At 38.5% G+C, this 20470-nt stretch overlaps 1 protein-coding gene across 2 annotated transcripts; it reads right to left on the bottom strand.

Annotated features, from left to right (window-relative positions):
* Window positions 1-653: 653 nt before the first annotated feature.
* Window positions 654-20455, bottom strand: CNOT7 (CCR4-NOT transcription complex subunit 7). 2 transcript variants are annotated; one of them, XM_074905896.1, is made up of 7 exons: window positions 20303-20455; window positions 19239-19438; window positions 18727-18920; window positions 15528-15689; window positions 9422-9566; window positions 4961-5071; window positions 654-2370 (listed from the first exon to the last, which is right to left on the bottom strand). In XM_074905896.1, the coding sequence occupies exons 2-7, from the start codon at window positions 19353-19355 to the stop codon at window positions 2242-2244; spliced, it is 858 nt and encodes a 285-aa protein (XP_074761997.1). In that variant the 5' UTR covers window positions 19356-19438; window positions 20303-20455; the 3' UTR covers window positions 654-2241. The 2 variants fall into 2 exon arrangements, with proteins under 2 accessions (XP_074761997.1, XP_074761999.1); XM_074905898.1 differs by lacking the exon at window positions 20303-20455 and adding an exon at window positions 19719-19833.
* Between the last annotated feature and the right edge of the window lie 15 nt (window positions 20456-20470).

The following is a 20470-nucleotide window of genomic DNA, read 5'->3' as shown; positions in this document are numbered from 1 at the left end:
AAGTGCATCCCAATCTCAACTAAAACTAAATCTGTGCCTATAGTAAAAGCAGCCCCTAAAAATTTCTTTTGATCTGCAACTAATAAGTTACTTCAAAACAAAACTCCAAAATTCTTCAAAGTCATTCCTTTCAACAGTTAACCCCAGATAGCTGTATCAGTGCACTTTAGGCAAAGCTACTAAACTTCAAGGCAAATGCATCAAACTTCAGGGGTTCTTTGTTCCGTGTGTATGCAAATATTCCACATTAGCCTATCGTTCAAGTGTGAAAAGACACAGATTGATGCCACAATAAGAATCCATCCTATCTTCTTGTCAGATAGTCCCTATCTTATTAAAGCCAAAGACAACCAGAATTAGAACAAGTCACCACCATCTAATACATAACGGTATTAATGTAAATTACTAATGGGATTTGGATGTCTCAGTAGTAAACTGTGATCACCACTCTTGAAACTCAGGTGAGTAGGAACAAAGTGACTGGAAACCCATGAACAAAATTCTGCTCTGAAAGTGAATCAGTAAAGCAGCAGTGAGTTAGATAATTTTATAAGCAAGTGGAAGGGAACTATCACACCTAAACAAAACAATACAGAATTAAACTGACTAAATACACACACTCCAGAAAAAATTCTGCAACAAAATCACCAGTCTGTGGTTATGTAAGAAAACATTTCTTAGGCCTTTATTTACAAAAGCTTTAAAAACAAATACCCTCTGTTATGCAAATTATTTGTTGTTTAAAAAGGACCACCCAGTTACATCATTGTAACTCAATGAAAAAAAAAGGTGTTTGACTTTTTGTTTTTAAGTACAAGGTAAAACACAGTAATTTGGTGAACATTTGGAGATTTTTCTACTATTCATTTCCGCGTGGAACATGCACACACTTACGCGCGCGCATGCACACACAGGCACACGATGTCACACATTCCATCATTTCAGGCTAGTATTTAGCTATTCAATACCAAAAATCCTTCCTGCACAACTGCTCTGTACACATGCTATGCAGAGTTAAGAACATACTTTAGGGTCCTTTAAAACAATATATCTAAAATATATTGCTAAGATATACTCAAAAATAAACTAGCATTACACTCCTCAGGTAACTTTATTAGCTATAAGTTATTTATATTTTGTTGTTTTACAACAAGTATCTGTAACATCTGTCTTTGTAGCAACTACAAAAAAAAGCACGATTTAATTGTTCTTCTAATCCAATAATTCAATTAAATAGTATTTTTTCAGATCTTTGGGTTTTATCTTCAACTAAACTGACTTTCAAAAATCATCAAGTACATAATAAATATGACTTAATAAAAAATGTGAGGTGTACGTTACTAGAATAAAAGCTAGGAACCTTAATCAACGGAAGTGTGCCATTACAAAACTCCTACTATTCCAATAGCCTTCAACTCTCAGCTTAAAGGCAAAAATGCTAAATTCATAAGCTGTTCTTTTCCTGAAGGGTGTAAAGCTGTTTTTTCAAGCTTCTTTTCCCCATCACAGAGCGGTTCGAAAGCAGCAGGCCAACCAGCAGTTGACATGTGCAGGATGTGTTTGAAGATGGCTGAACACTAGTAAAATAACAGCAGTTACTATGATTTCAGTAGTTTGGTTTGCTTGAACAAACAGAGGTTAGGCAGCAAATAAGTCACTTTCTGTGGGTTGAGATACCAAGGAAATACAGCGTGAAGCTGCTGAACTTGGCAGATGATTGTTTTCTAGCTGAGGGCAAAAGAAAAAATAAAACTTCAAATAAAACAGAGGATCCGAGTCAGAGTCGCTCTCTAAAGTGCAAATTTGATGGTCCACAATCTTGAATAGCTAAAACGCCTGCATACTGGAAGGAACAGACATGAATGGGGAAGTTAGTTACAATCAGTGCCAGTTGATTTGGAGAAGGGAGGGGAAGAGACAAAAAACCAGAAGATCAATATAGGGAGGTTTACCAGACTATTCATTAGGATTTAACTTTCCCTTCTCTCTGCCACACTGATCCTATACATGCTGCTTTACAAATGGGCGAGGTATGAGGCCAAAATGTAACCCAGAAAATTTTACATATCAATAGTAAGATCAAAATCTGTGATAGGAACAGTCAAGTTTAGTACATAGAAAGGCAGGAAAGAAGTGTGCTGAGAAAGGGGAGAAAAAAGCCTTATTGTCCAAAGGGTTCAACCAGAGATAAAACCTATATACAAGCATGTGGAGGTCAAAAAGATGGCCTTTCATTTCATGTCATGACTGTTTGTTGGCTTCTTCTTCATATGCATTTCCTGTGCCATTTTGTACGTAAGATGACCCCGAACCAAGGCCGTATAAGTGGCCGCAGTATTTGGCATCATCAATGTGATCTTCAAAGAACATCTAAAGAGTTAAAAGAGAGACACAAATTATTGCCAAAGAAAGGGCTCAGTTTAAACAGAACTATAGAAAGGCTTTAAAATGTTACTTTCTTTTTAGCATAAGATATCAAATCCCAAGGTGCAAAAGATGATATAATTAACATCATAACACACTTAATCTCAACGTATTATCAAAATGTGCTAGATGACATGATTTTTTTAAAGCAAATTTGTCAAGGAATACAATCAGTCTTCCTGTGCACCCTTCCTGATGAAATGGCCAAATAAAATGTTTTGATAATTTTGTATTATCAGTTAGCACTCTCACTTTTCTACAAGCGCAGCGAAGATATTTCTCCAACTGATTTCTGTGGAGTTTCTCACAACAGCCATATGCCTAACATCCACCACCAGTGCCCATACTCTACCTACACTCTTCAGCATGTGGCGTTTTCAAACTGTCTTGAAATGGACATTTGTCCTAATTTATGTTATAAATCATTTAATAAGGAACAGCAAATTTTGTACTAAGTAAATTTTGTACTAAGACTGCATTTACACCTTGTAAGTCTTAATCATAAACAGAACCTTTCAGTGGAAGACATAAAACCCTGTGCTATTCCGATTCTACCTTTTAAACTCAGGTTTTCAAGCAAAACCATGAATTACCCTGCAAAAATAAAAGACATACGGATACACAAAAATTTTTCACCCTCAAAACTTCACGGCAACCTGGGACATCCCAGTGGTTGACACTGAATCATTAACAACATCAAAAATCTAAGACAGCCAGAATGATGCAGGAGCAGGGCAGATACAATCCACAATCTAAATGCAGAGGACTACATATACCACACAGGCTGAAAACTTCTTTCAAGGTTTGCCTTTAGCAGCACAGTCTGGATGGAAAAGTTCTGTACTGCAGGAATTGGAAACCTCAATTAAAAGTTTTAAATCCCCCCAGCAGTACTTAAAGAAATAAACAGGTAGAAAACCCCCCCAAACAACAGTTCTGCTGTTGTAGTATCAGTATTTAAGTATTTCTGATGGGAAGAAAAAGATCAGTAACTTTTCTAGCTGGCACTCCCAAAACCCAGCAAGCAAGTTGCAATTCCTTCATGGGAATCAGTAAGAAAATTTTGTATCTCTGAGAGCATTATAAAATGAATTTTTTTCACTCAGAAATACATTGTTAAACAGTGAAGTCTACTGAAAAGGCTTTAAAAATGCACATTAAATACACATCTCTCTGCTGATCACTGTGTCCTTATTTAGAAATGCTGTATTTGCAAAGAATCTCTGAAAGTACTGAAAAAAACCACTGTAAACAACCCATCTTTACTGGTCTAATTAAGCAAGTGTTTTGCACTAAAAAACCTCAACAATTTCTACTTTACCCTATAAGAGCTTTTGGTAAACAAATTCAAGAAACTAATTTGCCATGTAACATAAACTGCATGTCGTTAGAGAAATGATTGCGAGTTTGAACCTTTCCCTCTAAAGAACTAACTTGAAAGGCAGTATCTTAGGCATGGTTCCCATGTATTTCCCCTTTCCCTGTATTTGCTTTGGATTTTGTTTCAAATTCAAGAGTGAAAAACTAACAATAACCAGGCAGACAGTAGTTAGCCACCCTGGGCTCAGATCATAGCAGAAACACAATCCTCTCCATTATATCTGTAGCCCATGACCTGCTTGACAACTGCAACAGTTCCAGCGGAGGCAGAACAGCATCAGGATGAGCAAACCAGCTTAAATCACAGCATTTATTTCTCATTGCTGTCTCCCCAGTATTGTCAGAAACTCATAGTCATCTTCTCCTTTATACAAAAAGCTGGATTACAGAAGGTACAGATACACTAGCATTTGTCCAGTACACTGCTTTCCAGAAGAGGCCTGTTCAACTTGTTTGTTTTGCTAATGCAAAATATCGTAGTAACTTCCTGTTGTACGCAGACAAGTAGCAAGGAAACATGAAGCTTGTAAGATCTGATTTCCCTTGAATTAACTGACCAATGTACAGTCTTTTAGAATGTGTGCTTTACTCAATGGTAAGGAATAAATGCATGGACATTCCCCACAGCAGCATGAAGGTCATTATTTAATATATCTATAGCCTGAAAGTTTAGCCAGAAGTGGTTAACCAACACTTTCCCCTCTCTAGGCCTACCACAAGCAGCAGCACACACCAGCTGGGTATTACACTGAGCAGAGGCTCCAGAAAAACTGGCTTTGAGTATCGTCACCCAGAAGCAAGTCTGGCTCCAGCAGCTCATAACTCACTGCAGCAACCACCTAGAAGGTACTTTGCAGAACTGGGAAGGGAAGAAAAACAAAAACAAAACCCCACAAAAAAATCCAAAAGCCAGGCACAGGCTGGAAACAGGAAGCAATATTCACTCACAGCAGCTAATCAGGGAATCAGTAGGGCTGGTTCACGCTTACTCTGGGGAAAATATAGATGGTCTTATTTTTGTTAAGAAAGCAGCAACCCCTGAAGCCCTTCAAAGACCTCCTCAAAATACAGCAGACTTATTAGAATCAGCAATTCCATCCATCTGACTACTACAGCACGTTACTATCATGGAGATAAAACCAACACATCCACCTACTTCTCGCATTTTGAAAAAGGCCATTCCTGTGAGTAAAGAATCAGATCCTGCCTGATGCTGCGGTCCTATCCTTTCCAGCTCTAACTGCTCAGCCACTTCTTGTAATCCACCCTGAAAAAGAAAACATTTTTGTTAACTGCTGAAAAAAATTTTATCAGAAAACTGAACAGCTATATTTGGGAAAAACTGTTGCACAAGTCATATAACCTCAGGTATATTTTAACATTCACTAGCTGAAACAGTCACTATACTAGATCCACACCTGAATAATCAAACTTTGAGTATCAACAGCAGCATTAGAATTCTGTGTCAGTATTGATTTAATAAAGCAGTATCTGTGACCAACAAAACTACTACTCCTTCATGTTCCAGCTCCTCCAGTAACCAGATGTCATTATTTAACAAAAAAATTCCTTCAAGACGTTAAAGGAATGGCAACACTGAAGAACAAAACCAGGTGTTCCTGTACTCCTATCTGAATGAAAGTTTAAAAGGTAAAAAGTTGTTCTACAAACACAAGAATTCAAGTGCTTACAAATGAGATGTCCATATGTCTCCATGTATTAAAGTATCTAGGCTTTCTTTGAAACAGTCCTTTTTCCTTTACACTTACCTTTAAACAAGAGGGTTTTTCCACTTCCCTTCATAAAAACTGAGAGCATCCTTAATATCTAGAATACTACAGGGAGTCCAGGAAAATGTTGCACAGCAGGCATTTAGAAACCAGGTGCTAAAGTCAAAAAAGGATTAAAGTGCCCACTCCATCTCTACAAGACATTCTACCATTCTTTAAAGTTTGTTTCATTAGCTGCCATAAGAGGTAGAAAAAAAAAAAATCCATCATCTTGCACCTAGTTTTCTAAGATACTAAAAAACCAATGCTACAGCTGGCTTTTCTGTTAAGAGACATATGTATCAGTCACATGTGTAATGAAACCTACTACTTAAAAAAGTATATAAGCTTCTCGCATACAAAAAGGGAACAATTTAAAACAGTAATTTTCTGCTTTGAATGTTGATACATGGTTTAAAAAGGATGGACTGTGGAGCTGTAGACATCACTCCAAAGCTGCAAATCTACCTGCTCTTAAAGGTAGACTTCTCCAGTTTCGAAGCAAATTTTCTTCCCATTAAGTTTAAGTGAAAAAATATTCCCTTAACTGCAGTGACTAAATAAACCTCTTTGTAGTGCCCCTCAAAATGCTAATAACCACTATATGTGGAAGCAAATCCATGAGAAGTCAGTTTTGTTTTACAGCTATCACAGATCAGTTGAAAGATAGACATGTCATACTATCCTAACCACAATCCTTTAACGCTGTAAGCTACATTCTGTGAGCACATAATTTTGTAGATCAATTCTTCTTTTCAATCATCAAGCCATAAAGCTACTAGAAACAGAGTAAAGCACATGCACGATCTTTAAGGCCTAGAAAGATCAAAAAAACAGAAGACAAAATCCTTCGTGCTGTCATAACCTTTGCAAAGTACAGGAGGGGAAGCAGTAAGAGGCAAAAGGGTAACAGTCAAAGTTAAATAACACAGAGCAATAAAGTCTGACCTGAAAATCAGATCAAACATTATGAAAATTCCTGTGAATCTTATGGCAACAGGTCTGTGTCCAGGTTTTTGTTTTGTTTAAAAAGATGGAAGCTTCAGTAGTAACATTCCCAAGTAACATCTACAAATCATTATGAAAACCAAGTACTGGTATGGCTAGTTTTATTGTAGCTTGAGCAGCAGAAATATAGTTTACAGACATTTAAGATAAAAGTAAGTCTATACACCGTACAGTTAAAGCACTGAAGCTAACTTGTTTTCTTTATGTACCTGGATACAACATTTGAACACTGCAAACATGCTCAGTTATTTAATTTACACTCTCAAAAGCATACTGAATGTTGGTGGGCAGTGGAAAAAAGTGCATCTCAAAAGCATGTTCTCCGCTTTCTAACTCCAATAATGAGCTGTTAGAATTAGCAACAGCAGTTAGGCCCACGCCCTTCTCAAGGCACCGTTTTCTGCTCCAAACCCCTCTACTTCCTCAAACTGCCAATCAGCAGTGCCTCATCATCAGGTTCTGCTAGCTGTAAGACCATCTACTCTAGCTTCAAATAACTCTGAAGAAAAAACACTTAAGAATAAAAATCAATATTTACACAGCAGCTGCAAGCTCTAGAATGTACTTAGTAATTCAAAATTTACAGTAACAGCAACCTACAGAAGAATGCTTTGAAAATAGCATTTTTTATGGCATATATCTATTTGCAAATATATCATACACCACTTGTGTGGCACTTCTTGATCTACAACTGCAATAATTATGGAATAAAATTTGGCTGTCTCTGAAAATTAATAGGTTATTGATATTCTCTTTCAGGGAGCACTTCTGCACTCCAGGTAAGTTACTTCTGGAGGAGAAAGACAAATTCTTCCCAAGTTTTCATAGCATAAGTCTTTCAAGGAAAAGGCCACTGAATGATTTATATAATCACCCAATCATAGTCAATCCAGTTCAAATTTTCATTTCATGGCATTTGTACCGGAGTTCATTGTTCTGTACAAACTCACATATTAAAAGCAAGTTTCCAACAAGGTCTATAAATCTAAAAATTACCTGAAAGTCACCATTACTATCAAAAGGTTTGGAATTGTCTACATAGAAAAATTTTTAGAGAACAAGCAAGAGTTTAACCTATACTACATTAATGTCTCAAGTTATCTCCTAATCTGCATGCCAGTAAAGTACATTCATGTCCGTTTAAGTTACAGTAACATACTGTAAATTCACAGACTACTTAATTCCAGAAAAAGAGCATCAAACAGTTTCCCCAATCATGACGCATATTTCTCCTCTTAATGCCAAGAATTCTTTTTTGGGTGTGTGGGGGCACAGAGCGGGGTATCTACAGCAAGTCAGTGACGTTCATACGAAAAATAACTTAGACAAGTCAATAAAGGACAACTGCACAGCAGTTCAATTCACTGCAATTTAATATTGAAAGTGACACACATTAGGAGACATTTTTAGAGTCACAGCACTGATGGATTAGCAATTTGTTTCAGACAGCTGCTCTCAGCACATTATAAGCCCACCATCATTTCATCACTGCTAAATTTGGATGGGTAGGGTATTCCACATCCCTTGCCCTGCTGTCATCACCACTCTGCACGTTACGTGACAGGATCAAGATTTACTGCAGGAAAGCTGACCTCCATATTCAGCTCTGAAAAAACCCCATGACCATTTCATGAACATTTCATTTTAACTTCCGGCCTCCGTGGAAGAAAACGGTTTCTAACATGTTCTCTAACTAGTCAGCTATTTGCCCAGCTGGTGATAGCAGTAACAACTCTAGATGAACACAGATAGGTATTTTTCTTACTAACTCAAAGTGAGGTCTCCCATTTTCAACATTGATTAACAAAAGGATTTACATAATTTACTTCCCACACAAGCAGGCTCCTACTTAAAAGTGACACATTCTATTAGTTTATCTCAGAAGGAAACAGAGCACTATAAACCCCACACAGATCACTAGTTCAGCACGACGACGTGGCAAGCCATCCCTTAGGATTTGGTTGTACTACAGGCAGTGTTCTGGTTTTCCTGCAGGTTCTCATTAAGAAAGCCTAGAGAACTGAGTTAGTTTCCACAAAAGCAGCGAGCCATTAATTGCCTCAGATGAGCGATGCACCTCATTCCAGCAGCAGTCCAGACTCTTACAGTTCTTTGGCAAGTAAAGGTTAACAATCCCTGTAGCATCTTTCTTTCGCTTGCTGTCTTCCCCTTCACATACTTAGTTCCAGTTTCCATTCAGTCTCCAGTCCAAAAAAGTATCCAGATTTTATGCCTGATAGAGTAAGCCAATTAGTAGCCCCACTGGCCTGACATGAGATTAGTTTCTAGTACCGTATTTTTTTCCTAGAAGTTGTATGTTGTCCCTGAACATATGTTGTTGTTTATATTTCCTTATGGGTTGTTTATCTTTTCTTATGGGGCCATCTGAAACACTCTTCGCTCCATTCATCTTCCCAAGACACTTCCACAGCATCACCGTTGCAATTACCTTTGCCAAGACGACTGCAGTCCTTTAGTGGACTGCACAATAAGGAAATAAGAGTATATGAAACCCATCAATTCTTACGGCTCAAAAAGCGAAGGATTAATTCCAAACAGGGGTTTATCATCTGTCAAAATACTGGGCACTGTAATTACAGTATCAACATGCTATTTTTAACTGGTAAGCAGTTAAAAAAAATTAATGTATGCTCCTGCCTACTTCTATCAATAGCCTTTAATATTAAATATATAAAGCTTGAGACAACAATATCACAAGTTTAATAGGTACTACCAAAGCAAAACCAGAAAACAAAAATATTGAAAATAAGTATTTTTAAGCAGGAAGTACTCTGTCCCCAAACCCAAAACTTGTTCTGAGCCATTAACAGATTACTTACCTTCAGATTCTTGCAACTCTTCATCAGATATTTTACATCATAGATGACAGGGAAAAACAATCGCAGTATCTCAAAGAAGTCCAGCTCTTCTTCAGGTAAATTAGAGTTTGTCAGAATTTTGATTAGATAGCCAAAGTCATATCCACTGCAAATTAGTAACAAAAACAATATAAGCAAATACCTTAGAAGCATCATTCTCACTTCCAACTTCAAGACTTTATTACACATTAACAGGACGTTTGGCTTATTTTTAATCGATCAAGACTGACTCCTGCAGAAGACTAAGCCTCAGTGTAAACGGCCCCACTGCAGATTCCAGAGAAAACATTTTAATTTAGTCTGAATGAGGCCAAGTGAAGAAGCAAAAAGATCTGTCTACAGGAATTTCTCTAAATCCTGAAACAAGGTAGTGATGCTGGGGCTTCATCTGATAACAAGAACTTACACCAGAAAGGCTCCTAGCTGGTTCCTTTCACACAGACTGGACTTTCTCACTACAAACTGAGACACAGACACTTCTACAATTCCTGAAATCCAAAAGATTCATGAGTTTCCAGAGTCAACACATGTTTGTGCCTGGAGGCAAGCTTCACCCTCAGCAACAAATTGTGTATTGGCTTTCAACTGTCCCAACTAAATCAGCACACAGACAACCAAAAAATTTAATAGCTTGTAGACTATTACTCTTTTTGGAGGTGAGGATAAAGTCAGTCAGAAAAATTTTCATGTGTACATGTAAGTCAGCAGGAGGCAGCAAGATAACTGAGCCGTACAGGTTTGGTCAAAGAAACTGAGGTACAGAGTGTGTGTGGTGGAGAGAAGAGATTGGGAAGACTTCCTTCTCAATAGCTTGACAGAAGAGAGGACACAGGAATGAGGTGTGGCAGTAAAAGGGGAAACCATGTACTTTTACAAAGGGTTATGGGAAGAAACAGAGAGTTTAAAGCATTGGAAAGACATATGTCAGGTATTAAGCAGGACTGAAGACCAGAACAAAAAGCAGTAATGACTCGTTATCCTTTTCCCTCGGAAGGCAGAGTTTACAAAACAGATTATTAATGATATGATCATGAATCTGATCCATTCTGATCCCTTGCAGGACTGCTCATACACATATGCACTGAACTAGATGGGGGACTGACACATTCTCATCTTTGTTACTAGGTTTGCATTGAACCAAATCAGTTCCTAACTTTTATTGACATATAATTTTAAAAATGCCTGTACTAACAAAGATGATGAAAACACACAAACAGGGCTGCCTCTACTTGAAGGCTGCACCAGTTTTGCTGCTTAAGGAACCTTAGCATCTAGCTGAGACACAGCTCAAGTGAGCGGGTGGCCACCAGAGACTCCAAATTCCCAGCTTAAGACTTAGTGTTTGTTCTTGGTTACATGAGAATCATACTCAAACCCAAGAATTTTACAACCTAGTAAACAATGACTGAGATCTTTAACTGTGAGGTGAGCAATACAGAAGACAAATCAGTTAAGAGCCCTGTACTAATGATCCTGCAGATATTTAGCACCCACAAAGACTGGTGACTTCTGATTTAGGCTTAAGGTTTTAGCTTGCATACTCAATGTAAAGGGGATTGCTTTTTGTACCTTTTGTATAAGATGGTGTTCTCTACATCATCTTTATCTTATGAATTTCTAGACAGAGGGTAGAAAATCTTGAACGTACTCTTAATGAATGTATTATCTGCTAAGAGTCCATTAATACAAGATATACAAAAGGTACAGACTATTGCAGCTCTCCCACGGGGGTTTTCAGTGCTCTGAACAGGAATTTCATGTTGAATGAAACCTGCACTGCATCTGGTGCTTTGAAGCTGTGCTGGCAGCACTCCAAACTCCACAGCAGCAGCTACTGGCCAAGAAGCAAAGGAGCCAAAGATAAAGAAGGATTTCATCAGAGTCTTACAAAGTAAAAACCTGTAGTATTCTTGGCAAAACAGTAGCTTGGAAGCTGAATTTTATTAGATTACCGGGGCCAGGGGGGTGGGGGGGAAGCAGTGGGGAAGCCTGTATCAGCATAAAATCCTCTACAGAAAAGAAAAAAGCCACATTAGCAAAAAAGGGCTGTTCAGAAAGCTGCGAAAAAGACTTTTCAGGATTAAGGAGGCTTACTCCTCTACAGATCAGAGAGCTTATTAACTCACTGAATTCCTGACATCAGTCATCCTTGTGGCTCAAATGTAACAGCCATATTAAAACTTTTAAAGGTAAGAAAACAGTATTTGGGCTCCTCCTCTTCCAAAACCAAAAATGTTTTTTACTCCAGTCATCTTCTAAAACAAATTATGTACATGACTGAATTACTAGAAAACAGATGCTATCAAACACTTCCAATTTCTATTAAGAAGGAAGTACTGTAAAAAAAGTCAAGATTCATTTACTATTTGTATTGAGAGTGATCAGGCTATCATAAATCTGCAATTTCGATTAAGAATTGTGGGGATTCTTCCCCCTTGGGGATTGTAGCAGATTCTTTCATTCTGGGATCCTCATGCAGAAGAAGGGAACAGGGTATCTGAACAGGCATGATTACCCTTCCAGTGCATGGCAGTATTAAGTTAGCTATCTGTTCTTGGATTCTAAACACGGGTTAGTTTTAGTCAGTTCAACCAAATGATGCTTCACATTCCTTAAATTCCAGCTGCTTATACTTAGTCCCATTGTGCTCATAACAATCATCACAAACCACACTTTACTGCATTGTGATTAGTATCAAGGCATTTACAAAATCTTTCTCGTATACTTTTCATCAAGACTTACACAGACATAAGAACTGTCACTCCAATTCAAGACTAAGATAATCTAGTTCAAAAATTGGAGTGGCCGCTGATGAATGCTAACAGAAGGATAAGTCAGTCCACAGTGAGCAATTATATTATTACCTGCTCATTAAAGAAGTTTTCTTCTAATCCTCTAACAGGCAATTAGTGGCTGGTTTATACCCTGAAGCACATAGGCTTCCTTTCCTTAAAAGGCTTTCACCATTTCTAATATAATCACCTGAAGTTACTTAGTGCAGCTAGCCACAATCCCCGGAGCTATATAGCAATATAAGCATTCTTACAGTTTGTTTTTTTTCTTTTTTTCACCAAACATGGACAGCTGTAGGCAACAAGACCATCAAAAAAGTCAAACATGCCTTTATTTATTTCCCTTACTATCCAGAAAGAATTCAGGTAGCCAATTAACAATGAATTCTACTCAAGCACCAACAGTCTCTGAAATAAATTGAAACCTAACAGAGCTGAGAAAGCTTTACTTCATTTTATAACTGGCTAGTAGAAATGAGCCAAGAGATTAAATTTTACTAAAATCAGCTAGACACAATTATTCAAATACAAGAGCTTGGAAATTTCCAGCTTCCCAAAAACATCTGGGTTAAGAGGCATGTTTGCACAGAGCCTCCAAAGGTAGATTGAGGAGGGTGCACACAGGTGGACACTCAAAAGCTTCAGCAGATCAGTCAGGTGAACACACAAAAACATTGTTTGAGCTGTTTTGTTTTATAACTTGTTAGACTGACAAGCCCTCAGCTCCTCTGACTGTGACAAGAATCAGAAATTCAGGGCTTTCCCTTCCTCTCTGATGAACTCAAAAACATTTTAAACACACACAAAAGATTTGATGAAGTTTCTTATGAAGTTGAAGTATGCAAGAATTGGTGACAGTGCAAACATTTCTTCGCTCATGACTGGCAGAACTGCAGGTCCACACAGATTTGCCAATAGGTCAGGATGCCAAGGCAGTGACATCAAATGCAGAGATAAAAAGCACACAAAGGAAACTATTTTTAAGCTCTTAGCTTCTCAAATGAACTACACATAAGACTTCAACGAAATCAAAGACTGGGAAATGAAAAAAACAGAACATAACCTATCAATCTGAGAAAGGAGTAATTCCCCTCTGCCCACTTCCTAAGAGACTCATAAATTTTGAGGGTTAGTAGTAATTAAAGCATTTTAAGGAAACAGAAGTCATGGCAGTCAGCAACTATCTGTAGTTTCTGTAGTCAAAGAACTACTGCATGGAGTACCTCATGAAACAAATTGCCAACTGAACTGTCCCACTGTAAGTTTCCACTGATAGAACATAATCACAATCAACCTAAAATACCTTTAGAAACAGCTGTTTACTATTCTTTGTGGCACATTTTGTGACCCATGCTCATTTATAGCTTTGTGCAATCTTAGCTACCTCGGAACTTAACCCACTACTCCACAGTTTTGTGCTCAAGATAGTATGAACATGCTCTGCCAAGCACAAAAGCCTTTAAACACGTTCTGACTTCAAGCAGAGATGGGATAATCAGTGTTTGAAAATATTTACTGAAATAGCTGTCTTACGAGGATTTCTAAAGATGTTTTCAGTGAAGACCACCACAGAAACTCATTTTATCACGGATGAAACTGGACTTTAATAAAACCATTTCAAAAAACCCTTCATATGCTGCTCTATCGCATTGTTGCACATAGCTTACACTATACTTTGACCCGCTATTAGTCAGGAATCACGCAATCAATATTATTATGCTTTAAAAAAAAATCCCCAGTGTAAAAATGTCTCAGGTATTGTTTTGCTAGGATAGCTTACATTGGGCCCTTAAAGTTATTAGACAATACTGGAAAAACCTTCTACATGGCAGTGCCTGTTGATGTACCAGTTACATGCATAACACAGCCCCCTCCTTCTCCTGAGCCATACAAGTTATTTTACCGTAGTTAAGCATAAATCACAAATATGCATGTAAGACTCCGTAACAATGGGTTTAAGAAGCTGAAAAACTTAATTCACTAATTCAGCCTTTATAGTTATTTTGACACAGTTCATGGCATTTTTGTTCCAGTGTTTTTCCCCAAGGTGCTACCCTAGTAGCAAGATAGCAAGAGTAAGATTATTTTTGAGTTATATTGTGAGTCGAGAGAGCTGCAAGTGGAACATGTAGGCAGATTCAGTGACAAGCACATTCAAAGAGGATCCTCCTTTTTATGTTAACTGTCTTTTCTTTTACCACACTTCTCCTTTTTGAAAGTCAGTCTAACACTTGCTTTCTACAAAGCAAAACGATGACTTCTGCAACAGGCTGTTATACACACCCATCTACTACTGTTACACATTCCTTGCTGAAGCAATCTTTATTTTTCAGTTAGTTAACAATGTAAATAATTCTCTAATTCCATGAGACTTTCTCTCCTCCAACCTCCTCTCCAAGATGTAATACTTAAGGATGGAGAATTTGAGGTATATTATTTTGTCATATTCATACTACCACCAATCAATGTAGCATGTACACACACAAGAGTAAGGAAAGTACTAGTCTCAGCTAAAACATTTGCTCTACCTTTGTTGACTTGCTTAGCAGACAGCATTTAAAATGTCAACTTGTGGGTATTACATAGCAGTAAACCTTTAAAACCACTGTTGATTGCAAAAAGTGTAAGTTGTCTCTGGCATGTAGTTGCCTATACAATGACTACTGCATAAGTTTTAAAGTGTTAAACCTTTTTAGCACCCAAAGATCTTTTGTAGTTTGACAGATTCATAGAGATTTGGCAATTGCATTTCTATTTCTACTCGGATGATGAGTTCCTGTGGTGGAATAAATAACATACTCATTACTGCAGCTTGAGTAATTTTCAGCTGCCCAGATTAAAATTTGTTTTAAATCCGGTAAAGCGCTTTATAAAACTATTCACTGATAATTCTGTGGTCTCTCCCATGAGACAAACAATATTTGTTCAATAATTGTTTAGGAATAGTTTGCTTTTATCATTGCTACTATCACTACTTCAATGTGTGACATTAAAAGATACAATGCCACCTGCTGGCTCAGGAGTTTCACATTTTTCTGGTTTACAGTTTTCTGGTTACAGTGTAAACACCAAAACCAAACCACTACGGCCCTGTACACTCTACTCTTCCAACACAGAATGGTGCTATAAATATCACAGCAGAAATATTTTCTGTCTTAGCAACCAAAATACGTGCTAGATACACTATCAGATGTGTACCACTTAAGATTTGAAATGCAAGCTCTAGAATTCAATAATCAATACTGAAACTCAAATACTTAACATGCAGAATTTACCTATGAAAGGAAAGCCACTTGACTCCTTCACACAGTACCACTCCTGATGTCATAAGCAGCTCTGCAAAGTACTGCGTCTCAATTCCTTCTTCTTCATGCTTTTTAAACTGGATACCTGATGTCGTCAACAGTTCAATAGAGTCCTGGGCATACATATCTTCTCTAAAAAAAAAAAGAGAGGAAAAGGAAATTTTAAAAATCTACAAGCATCAGTGATTATAAACCTGGCAGCATTTCATTTTGCTATTCATTCCACAGACTTCACTAGCATAAAGCAAGAGCAACTTGACTTTGTTCAGTGTTGATAACAAAACCAACCATTTTCCATAGGTTTTGTTAACCTTTAGTAGCATTTCACCATTCCCAGCACCTCCATTCTTGCCTCCTTCATAAAAATCTACTTCCTGCTCCTCTTCCAGTTACCTAGAACTCCCCTTTTGCAGATCTACAGAGGAAAGTGAATGTATGGATACAAGCATTTTACCGAACGAGACCTATTACCTGAACTGTGACAAATTAAACATAACAGCTGGAGCACTAACATGTTACTTTATAGAATTAGGAAGAGTACCCTCCAGATCCCAGTGCTGTATTAGTTCTGTGAATAATATTTCCCAAACATTTCTTGTGATTTAAGCCTAAGTAAATGTTTAGACATGTGCTCATCAAAACCTCCTTCTCACTACAACTGGAAAGTGAGTACTTTCTCCATTTAGTAAATCCTTACAATTCAGGTAGTCTAACGTTTTCTTTCTAAACAACCAACTTTGAGAGCCATATTTTGGACCTAAAATTTAAAAGGATAGAAAAAAATTCCTCTATGCCTCGTTTGATCTCCTCTTATACCTGTATTTCTTCCCTTTACCAGTAACATTTTCATACAGCCTTAAGGACTTCATGATGAAGTGGATGGCTTTTTTTTCCCCCTAAAGTTGAATCTATATCATCATAACAAAGACACAGAATGGTTGACTGAAAAAAGCAAACGTGGCTCTACTTACAATATTCATATTATTGTCCACAATATACTAGTCCACAAAGTCTCTTCAGTGTATAGTTTTCAATTTTAATAAAAACCAAAACAACCAATATATCAAACTTGGCTATCAGATTCATTCATAGACTTCTATTCCTTATTCCTAATAGCAAGTCATCATTCATCAGAACATCAAGATACATTCTCAAAATGTGTTGCATCTTTTTTCCTCCCTCCCACACAGCTGGCTGCTCATTAGTTTTCCAGCTCTAAGGCATCAGCTTCCCAACACCTGTCCATCTCCATAACATATTACTCATCCAAAACAAACATGCCTATTTTACAAAAAGAACTTTTACTTCTAGTTTGTTGCTCTGCACTAATCAGGTGGATAGTTATTTTAGAGAAATATTTATGCTCTTTAAAAGCACACCATAACAAGACCTGGCTGGAACCACACACAAAAGAACTACCTTCTAGGAACAGCCAACAGCTGTTTTGCTTTAGGAGCACACCACCTGGCACAGTGCCACTTCCCAAAAGGAAGCTTAGAAACAGACAAAAGTCAGTCATTTCTCCACCCATGTAAAAAAAAATAATTCACTTTTCACACAGCACTTACGTAGCTTACCTTTTCGTATGAAATTCTCTCAGTGAACTAGTAACAAGTTAGTTATGTGACTACCTGTATCTTGCCTTACTAAACTGTCTTATCTATGCAGCATCTTGCACAAATGGATGGAAAACTATTTTTGTTTTTAGTTGCTTGATATTAAATAAACCTTTGAAGCCAAAAAAACAGACATACATAACACAGGCTCTTCTTCCCAGATCACAGTTTAGAAGTTATTAATCTATTCCTCCTTTCTCCTGTACTTAGCAGATTTAGTATATTATTCTATTAAGACAATGGATAACTTTTATCCAGCATTTGTATGGCCAGGTAAGTTTAGATACCAAAATATCAAACCCACACTTCCTTTTCCTTCAAGAGGTGCTTCAAAGAAAACTAAAAAGAGCATGTCATTCCTCTGACCAAACTGATCTGTGACAAGCCACAGCACTGCTTATTTAGAGAAGCTGAAAGATCAAGCGAGACAGCAGCAGTTTTTTCCTTTGTAAGAACCAAAATTACTTTGAAAACAAGTCTTTTTATCTACAGAAGAAAAGGTCTGTTCTCTAAGCCCACTTTGTAGGCAGCAGTTTTGACTCACGTATATCAAGCTGTCCAGTGATCAGCTTGTAACACAACTGCCAAAAAACCCCAAGCTTTCAACACTTTTAAGTTCGAGGAGCGTTTGCACTGATAGAGGCCATACAAAAAACTATCAGGCCAATTATGCTTAGTTCAGGAGAAAATTCCAAGATACTAGCTAGCAACTTTGTCGACTACCTGCTAAAGATACAACTAGAACTTCCGAGCACTGTCTCATCTCACTGGAAAAGTTAGGTTTACACTTAACGGTTTATCACTGATAAAAATCACATTCTGAAATAAAGTTCACAATACTATTCCAACAGATAGTAAAAATCAGCTCGCCTTTTAACCAACGTTTTAGATAAAATGATCCAGAACAAAAGTCTCCACATGAGTTACACTGTAGAATCAATAATTCCTTTCAATCTGTTATCGAAGATAATTAAAATACAGGAGCTTAATAGAATAAGGTGCTCTGAAAAAAGAAAGGCTGTTGCAGTATTAAAAAGTTGACAGTATTTTACTGAGAATATTATCTAGAATTTATTAGTATTTTAACATTAATTAACAATGTTATTTTAAAGAGGACAGAGCACGCTCGTTGGTAATATTTGTCATGCTTCTTTTTTAGTCATTTCAGTAACTTTACTATTTTTCTTCAAATGTTGGTATTTTCCATTTTAAAATACGCAAAGGAAAAACACGTGACTTCTATAACAGCTAGTAAGAGTTAAACTAGGTTAATGTAGAAGCATTCTGAAATGCTAAATATGAAAATGCAGACCCAACTGCAGCACTAAGTATAAATGCCTCTTTTAAAAACTTCTGTTGAAATTGCTTAACATTTATGACCAATTTACCAACATACTGCATAGAAATGAGGAAAGAAAGCATGTGTTTGGCTGATAAACAAAAAAGTGTCTACAGTATTCCAATCATACAGATAAAAAGAGCTTTCACAACCTGTAATACGTTTTCAGTAAGTCAGAAACATACATTCGACAGCACAGACATTTAACACTTACGTTAAATTAAATTTAAAATTAAACTGCCAAGTTGAAGTTCCCGGAGGGTATTCTCCTTGCTCATTCATAAATGTCAGTCCTAGCTGAATTATTTTTAGCAAGTCTACATTGCAGCGTAATAATTGGTACTGATAGTCTGCGTTGCTTCTGAATTCTCCAATAGGCCTTGCAACTACTCCTGGAAATTCTGTATCCTGTAGGAACACAATCAAAACTTCCAATTTAAACTTCAACAGAAGACACCCATAAAAATTTATGTTGCGCATTTTTAATAAGACATATTTCAGGCATCTAACAGCTTCACTGCTGAAGCATACTGTGGGTAAATTTAGCTTTTAAAAAGTAATAGATTAGGATTCTAATATTCGTCCAGAATTAATTCAACATTAGAACTCCATTATTCTTTCAATGAAGGTGGATGAACAAGTTTACAGCTTTAATTTACTAATATTAAATGAAGTAACCACGGTTTTTGTGGTAATTTGCTAAATAAACATCAAGTGCGCACTCACCATAGCTACATAGTTATACTTCCGTATAACCTGACGAATTTTCTTCATCTCTTCATCCAAGTTACAAGCCCAAACTTCACAGATTCTTTGGCTATGGTCTACGGTAGCTGCTGGCATAGTGGGGGGCTTTAGAGACCATATATCAAAACTTACACTTGACTGAGGATCAAAAGAGGACTTCAATTATTTGGTTTTTTAACCTAAGAGACAAAGAAAGGGAAATATCAAAATGTAAGGTTTTATTCTTCATTTATCTGAAAAAAATGCTTAAACACCAGGAACAAGCTTTATTCTTCAAAATTTCAGAAAAGCAGCACGACAGAGCCACCAAAGCCATGTGGATTTCAGCTGCATGAGTTCAGATTACTATCTGAAACGAAAACCTTACGGTTTTATTGGTAACTTTATTTCTCGCACAAAGCCAGGCAAACCGGCAAGGCGCGCTATAGTTCAACAGATAAAAGAGATACCCGAACCTACAAGCGTTATTGCCCCACGGGTTAGAAGAGCACATTCCTGTGGATCCCACCGCTGCATGCAACATGAGACGAAGCGGCAAAGTAACTATTAGCGTTACACCAAATTCGGGGTGGCTGCGGACGACAGAGCCGCCCCGGCAGGCAGCCTCCCTGGGCAGAGCAGCTCTTCGAGCTCGTACGGGCCGCGCTAAACCAGAGAGCGGCGCTGGGGGCCCGCAACTCGCCCCGGCTGGGTTCCCGGCCGCCTCCCGATGCCTACAAGGCCCTTCAGAGCGCCCCGAGGGGCCGCGGCGCCCGCCCTGGGCGGCCCGATGAGGTGCAACGGGGAAGGGGCCGCCCCGGCTTACCCCCCGGCCCCGGCCCAGCGCAGGGAGGCTCCGCTCCCGAGCGGCAGCCGCACAGTCCCCAGAAGCACCCTCCGCCCCAGGGGGCCGCCACCACCACCACCGGTGAGGCCGCAGCGCCTCGGCGGGGCTGCCCCCGGCCCGAGCGGGGCACGGGGGGCACCGGACCGCTCTCAGCTCCCTCCTTGCCCCCGCCCAGCTCCCCACAGCCGCCGCCGCGCCCCACCCCTCGCTCGCTCACGCTCTCGGGCGGGCCGGGCCGGGCCGGGCCGCGGCGGGTCTGGCGAGGCCCCGCAGCGGCCCCCGACGCCCCAGAGCCGCCAGTCGCCGCGCGAGACGCAGGAAGCGCTGCCCCCGCCGCACAAAGCCATTACATCATCGCCGCGCCGCGGCCTTTCCCCCCTCACCT

This window comes from Athene noctua, chromosome 4 (genome assembly GCF_965140245.1).
Source record: "Athene noctua chromosome 4, bAthNoc1.hap1.1, whole genome shotgun sequence".
NCBI classification, from domain to species: domain Eukaryota; kingdom Metazoa; phylum Chordata; class Aves; order Strigiformes; family Strigidae; genus Athene; species Athene noctua.
Note: the sequence above shows the minus strand (reverse complement) of the source record. Positions and strands in the feature narration are given on the sequence as shown.

Coding starts and splice junctions, on each gene's coding strand:
- CNOT7 (XM_074905896.1), bottom strand. CDS start 19,355: ATGCCAGCAGCTACCGTAGACCATAGCCAAAGAATCTGTGAAGTTTGG. Junction 5,072..9,421: donor AGAGTTGCAAGAATCTGAAG/GTAAGTAATCTG, acceptor TTTCTTTTTCAG/GGTGGATTACAAGAAGTGGC. Junction 2,371..4,960: donor CCTTTTTCAAAATGCGAGAA/GTAGGTGGATGT, acceptor TTAACTCTTTAG/ATGTTCTTTGAAGATCACAT.